The 6,566-nt window shown below is 47.1% G+C and overlaps 1 protein-coding gene across 5 annotated transcripts in view; it reads right to left on the bottom strand.

Moving 5' to 3' along the window:
* The window catches only part of Caprin2 (caprin family member 2), a 48,414-nt gene extending 46,807 nt beyond the window's left edge, over positions 1 to 1,607 (bottom strand). For 3 of the 5 annotated variants that reach the window (XM_050126482.1, XM_050126484.1, XM_050126486.1), the window contains exons 1-2: positions 1,491 to 1,607; positions 390 to 624 (exon numbers count right to left, since the gene is read on the bottom strand). In XM_050126482.1, the coding sequence (XP_049982439.1) occupies positions 390 to 551 (162 nt within the window). In that variant the 5' untranslated portion in view covers positions 552 to 624; positions 1,491 to 1,607. Of the gene's footprint in view, positions 1 to 389; positions 625 to 1,150; positions 1,395 to 1,490 lie in introns of those variants that run through there. The other 2 variants (XM_050126487.1, XM_050126483.1) reach the window with 2 other exon arrangements.
* Between the last annotated feature and the right edge of the window lie 4,959 nt (positions 1,608 to 6,566).

Raw genomic sequence — 6,566 nt, 5'->3', positions numbered from 1 at the left:
TTTTTGGTTTTTTCGAGACATGGTTTTTCTGTGGCTTTGGAGCCTGTCCTGGAACTAGCTCTGTGGACCAGGCTGGTCTCGAACTCACAGAGATCCGCCTGCCTCTGCCTCCCGAGTGCTGGGATTAAAGGCGTGTGCCACCATCTCCCGACTTTAAATATTTCAAAAGCAGTATATGTAACAATTTTACTGTGAATATTAGTATTCAGCTACGTTGGCAAATGAAGCAAGCATTTAGCCTAGATGCTTAATTATTCCCAAGCAACTAGATCTCAAGGTCAGATAAATTTCTAGGAAGATCTGTGTTTTCTGATGATAAAGAATATGTTAGCTCCTTAACCCTGGCTTAAGGTCATGCACATTCAGGACTTGAAGGGGTAAAAAGTTACCTTCTTTTTCTCGATGTTTCTAATTTTGTGTTTAAGGCATATGAGTCCATTCTCGACATAGGTTTCATAGGCCTGGGAAGGAGATGAAGCAGAACTGAGGGTAGACGGCTGGTGGTCTTCCCCGTGCTGACTGTGGTTCTCATGGGACTTGGTTGGCTTCATAGTTCCCACTCTTCCCTCCTCTGAATGGCCTGAAGGTGACTGGTAAACCGAAAAGAGATGAAGAGCTGCACCACTGAAACAGAGGGAGGACGGCTAAGTACCAACGTAAACTAAAGGAGCACAGCGAGCTTTAACTTCTCTGGAAAGTCTTTCACAGAAATGTATGTACTCAAAACACAATGGTGCTTGGGACATCATACTTCCACTCCCCTACTAAGGTAATTGGCCGCAAGCTACGGCCAATAAAGACAGCCCATACGCAGGCAAAATTTACACTATAGGAACGTTTCCAGAAGTTCTATTTCCCACACGGAGAAGAATGCCAAGCAAGCAAAAGGCTTCTGACTTCTCATTCTGAATAATTTCTATGGTCATCACCCGGGGAGGGGGGGGGGCGGACGGCTGGACAACCACTTTCCACAGTAGCACCTCTTTACCTGAGCCTTTACTTTAGCCCCAACTTCAATCTACCTCAAAGTCTACGTGAACCAAGTTTCTGGAACAAGAATGTTACCGTCTCTTTGGCTGGCCCAGGGCCTAGCCAAGTGCATCACCCCCCAGACACCGTAGCGAACCAAGTCTTCTCACAAACTGCATACCGAGGTGGCTTCCGGTTGTATTTATACTAACTCACGAATCACCCACTCCCGAACCGGCAAGACTTCCACAGCTCGCACCAAAGGACCCAAGACACCAAGGTGTCGGGCACTTCACCTCCACCCAGGGAGCAAAGCCGGACAGCTCTTGCACGCCCCTGCTCCTTCGAGTGCCCTCAGCGGCCAAGCAGAGGCGCCTCAGAAGGGGTCGCAGGTCCAAGGGCCCACGCAGCCCCGGGGATGCAGAGAGCTCTGCAAGGCCGCTGAAATAGCCTGAGGCACCGCAACCCGCCCCTCGCCGCCGACCGCGCAGACCCGCCCACCCCGGGGCCCTCAGCATTACCTCCCGGGCTGCTTCCGAAAGCGCGCGGGAGCCGGATGCGCTGCGACACCGGCCGACGCCACCCCGTACTCCGGCAGCCGACGAGGCGCGCAGGCACCCTGTGCCGCTCGCGCCCAAGTTCGCCCCGAACGGCACGCACGCAGCTTATGTAGGCCGCGCGCCTGGAGGCCACGCCCACATACCGCCCATTTCCTGTTCTCTGCCCGCCCCCAAGCCCGCGAGGTCCCTAATGGAAGCTTCGCCTTCCGGGTGTCCCCGCCCACCCGTCGCCCCGCCCCCTCTCGTGCTCCCGGCCTCCTCAGCCCGCCCCCTTTCGGTGACCAGCGTGGGACTGGTCCTTCCCGGAGCTGCTCTGCACTGCACTGCACTCCGCCGAGCACCTCCGGAACCGGCGCTTTTCTGCTCGTGGTGGCCTAGGTGGACCCACTCGTGTCAGCCAGCAGTAACGGGTCACGTGGCCTTGGGCAGAAGCTTGCAATCCCTGACAAAGAGGCAGGAAGGCGTGTGCAGAATGACCAGATAAACCACTCTCCAGGCACTGATGGTTAGGTGGGCGCTTTTAAAATATAAGAGCATCTTTGCCCTCGCTACCCCATGATTTTTTTTTTTCCATTGTGAAATGAAGACCGTTTCCTCTCGGGACTCAGCCTGTAAGATTAGAACGCTCTGGGACAGCCCTACCACAAAAGCAGAGCCGATGACGGCAGCGGTTGTAATAGGCGGGTGTGCAACAAGGCTGTGTGTAGCAATGAAACAATTCATTTCATTGGCCCTGAGAGAGCTGGTAAAATTACCGACTTGCATAAAGTTAGAAAAGACCATGTATATAAACTTCTGAGAGACTGGTGATGTTTCCTGTATCAAAAGAAGTTTTAGTGGGGGTGGCTACTCCCTAATCCTAGGAAGGCTGGGACAGGCAAAAGTTAAATAAACGAAGTAATAAAACTAATAAAAAACAATGACTTGCCCTCAACTTGTGTCCAAGTATTTTACCAAGTAGAATAGATTTTTCCCCTTTGTTTAGCTTTTCTACTGATCATTATCCATAACAACTTGTAACCAACATTCTAAACAAAGGCAAATATCCATAATCCATTTTTTGGGAAAGTGGGCATAGTTTTTCCAGGCTACTTCCTGCTGGTTGTGTGCCACTATACCTTAAACTCACAGAGGTCTGTCTGCCTCTGCCTCTGCCTCTGTCTCCAAGTGTTGGGATTAAAGGTGTGTGCCACCACACCCAAATACTAGAATAGATTTTAAGTCTCACTCATTGGGGCAATAATTATTTAGAACAGGACATTCAAAAGAATCATAAAAGTCACTTGTAAGCAAAGGCACAACCAATTTAAAGTCTGACCAAGACCACAAAAGATCACCTTGCCTTTGGCATTTCTTTTTTTTTTTTTCCTTTGGTTTTTCGACAGGGTTTCTCTGTGGCTTTGGAGCCTGTTCTGGAACTAGCTCTTGTATACCAGGCTGGCCTCGAACTCACAGAGATCCGCCTGCCTCTGCCACCCAAGTGCTGGGATTAAAGGCGTGCGCCACCACCGCCCGGGCATTTCTTGATTCTGTGTTTTGCAACTAACCATTTGATTTCATCCTGGTGGTATTATATACCTATGTTTATTTTGTTTTATTCTATTTTATTATGTGTACAGATGTTTTGTCTGCATATATATATGGTTGCCTAGTGCCAGAAAAGGGTGTTGGTTCCCCTGAAATCGGTGTTAACAGAGAAATATTTGTGAGCCATCATGTGAGTACAGGGAATTGAACCCAGGGCTTCTCTGGAGGAGCAGCCAGTGCTCTTAACCACAGAGCCATCTCTCCTCCCTCTCCTGTTAGGGACCTTAATTTTGTGTTTTAGCCTAGACTCTCGGAACCCCATATGTGTCTTGAATGTTAGACAAACATTAATCTGTCAGTTTCCTCCTTGTTTATACCCAGGATAAACTGAGAGAGGGAAAACTAAGACACCTTTAGCCACGGAGAATGGACATGAAGCCTGTGATGAGGACATCCTGGGAAATTTTAACTGGCATATTTACATTAGCATTTATGCCTTTGTTAACCTTTGCAATAATGAACCTAAAAATAATATTCTATCCAGCACACACCTCCCAGCACTCAAGAGGCTGAGGTAGGAAGATCCCAGGTTTGAGGGTAGCCTGGGCTATACTCTGCCTCCAATTTGCATGTTAAAATGTAAGCACATGCTCCAGTGCCATGCCTGGCTGTCTGGCTGCAGCCATGTTCCCTACCATGATGATCATTGACTAATCCTCTGAAACAATAAGCCCCCAATTAAATGATTGTTTTTATAATTGCCTTGGTCAAGGTGTCTCTTCACAGCAATAGAACAGTTACGAAGACAGGAAGAAATTGCTGCTATAACCACAAATATACATGTAATCGCTGCTTTAGTTATAAAAAGTAATGGGTTTCATTATGGCTTTTTCATACATACATATCATCAAATTTGTTTTCCTTTTGTTTTGTTCATTTTGGGGTTTGGTTTTTGTTTGATGTTGAAGGGAGTGGGGCCCCTTGTTCCATCCCACCCTGCTAGCTTACACCCGAAATAATCACACAGAAATTGTATTAATTAAATTACTACCTGGCCCATTATTTCTAGCCTCTTATTGGCTAACTCTCCCATTTTAGTTTAACCCATTTCTGATAATCTGTATATCACCACAAGGTTGTGGCTTACCGGGAAAGATTCTAACCAGCATCTGTCTCAGGCAGGAGAATCATGGCGTCTGCCACACTTCCCTTCTTCCCAGCATTCTGTTCTGTCAACTCCTCCCACTTAAGGGCTGTCCTATCAAAAGGCCAAGGCAGTCTCTTTATTCAACCAATGAAAGTAACACACAAACAGAAGAACCTCCTACACCAGTCGGTAATTCTGGCTGCACTGGGACTCCATATGTAGACCAGGCTGCCCTCAAACTCACAGAGATTCTCCTGCCTCTGTCTCCTGAATGGTGGGATTAAAGGCATGTGCCACCATGCCCTGCTAAATGTTGTTCTTATTCAGTACCCCATTGGTCTTTCCCACACACCTTCTCCTCTGGTTGGTTCCCGTCCTCTCTCCATTTAGATTATTTTTGAAATAATTTTTAGTTTCTAACTAATTGTGGTGGTTTAAAAGAAAATGACTCCCAAGGGGAGTGGCACTGTGGGGAGGTGTGGCCTTGTTGGAGGAAGTGTGTCACTGGGGAGGTGGAGTTTGAGGTCTCATATATGCTCAGACCACCTCTTGTTGCCTGTGAGTCAAGATGTAAGAACCTCAGTTCCTTCTCTAACACCATGTCTGTGCAGGCTGCCTTGCTTCCTATCATTATGATAAAGGACTAAACCTCTCCTTTGTAAGCGAGTTGCTGTGGTCAGGGTGACTCTTCACAGCAATAGAAACCCTAGCTAAGACACTAATTCATCCAATCAATTAATACACAGCCTTGTCTGGCATATAACTTGCTATGTAGACCAGGCTGGCCTGGAACTCACAGACATCCATCTCAAATTCTGAAACGAAGGCGTGTGCCATGACACCCCAATAAGACCGATGTCTAAGGGGCTTATATTTTCCTTCAAATTATAACATGTCTCAGTAGCTTATTTCTGCTGTTTGTGAGACTGGAGTGAATACATGAAGCTTTGTCATTCACCCCTTGACGTCCCTTGGGAGAGCACTGAGTAGCTGCTGGCTACCTGACATGCTCTGTTTTGACACGTCCTTTCTTCCCCTTCTGGTATCACCTCCAACCTGACCACTTTTGTTGGGCCAAAATTATCTCAGGGCCTGTACCTCAAGGCCTGTAGGACAGAGAAAAGCCTGGCTCGAGTTTGAGGGAACCAGGTGAGGATGAGACAGCAAAATATAGGTAGATGCCCCTCCAGCCAGAGGGAGGGCTTGGCTGTCTCTCATTGGCTGGAGGTACCCCCACATCACACAGTGTCACTTAATCTATATAAACTGACGCTCACAGTAGTAAACTGTGTTTCTGCTTTGACTTGACACCCTATCGCGTCTGATTGTCCTGCATTGCGGGGCTGCGGATCTGATTGTCCTGCATCTGGGGCTGCAAAACGGGTGGATAGAACACTCCCCTTCCCTTGGGAATTAGGCTAAGGAGGCTCAGCACGTGTCTTTGATTCTTTTTGTGAATACTATATCAGGCAGCCAGTTGTAGCACAGGCCTCTAATCCCAGCATTCAGGAGGTTGGGTAGGACAATCTTTGGCAAGTTGGAGGCCAACCTGGTCTACAAAGTGAGAAGCTGTCTCATAAAAACAAGCTAGGAAAATGGCTCAGTCAGTAAATGCTTGCCATACAGGCATGAAGACCTGAGGGCTTGGATCCCCAGAGCTAGTATTAAAAAACACAATATAATAGTATGTGTTTGTAAACTAAGCACTAGGAAGGCAGAAACAGAAGCCTTGGAGCTTGCAGGCCAGCCAGTCTAGCTGAACTGGTAAGGAGTTCACTTTCAGCAAGAGACTCTGTCTCAAAAAATAAGATAGGGAGCAACTGAGGTGTAGCAAGTCTTTCTCTGTCCTACCAGCCCACTCCCAAATCGCTACATGGAGACTTATTATTAATTATAAAAGCTCGGCCTATAGCTCAGACTGGTTTCTAACTAGTTCTTATATCTTAAATTAGCCCATTCCTATTCATCTATGTTCTGCCACATGGCTGGTAGCTGTTACCTCTCCTCCTGCACATCCTGCTTCCTTTGTGTCTAGCTGGTGACTCTGTCCTTCTTCTTCCCAGCATCCTCTGTGACCCAAAAATCCTTCCCAGCTATTGGCCAGTCAGCTTTTTATTAAACCAATCCAAGTACGCATCTTCACAATGTACAAAAAGATTATTCCACAACATGAGGGAGTCACCCAGCATTGATCTCTGGCTTACACACACACATATATGCACACAAAGAAATATATATATACACATACTACACATCACAATGAAAGAATTAACTAGATGAAGGTGTGCAAGCAAGTTCTATCCCCCGTGGCAAATGAGTTTTTGATTCTTTGAAATAAATGACTCTCCATTTGCCTCATCCAT

This window comes from Alexandromys fortis, unplaced genomic scaffold (genome assembly GCF_014885135.2).
Source record: "Alexandromys fortis isolate MF-2015 unplaced genomic scaffold, M_Fortis_MF-2015_v1.1 scaffold_260, whole genome shotgun sequence".
Classification (NCBI taxonomy): domain Eukaryota; kingdom Metazoa; phylum Chordata; class Mammalia; order Rodentia; family Cricetidae; genus Alexandromys; species Alexandromys fortis.
This window is presented reverse-complemented; position numbering and strand designations above follow the sequence as displayed.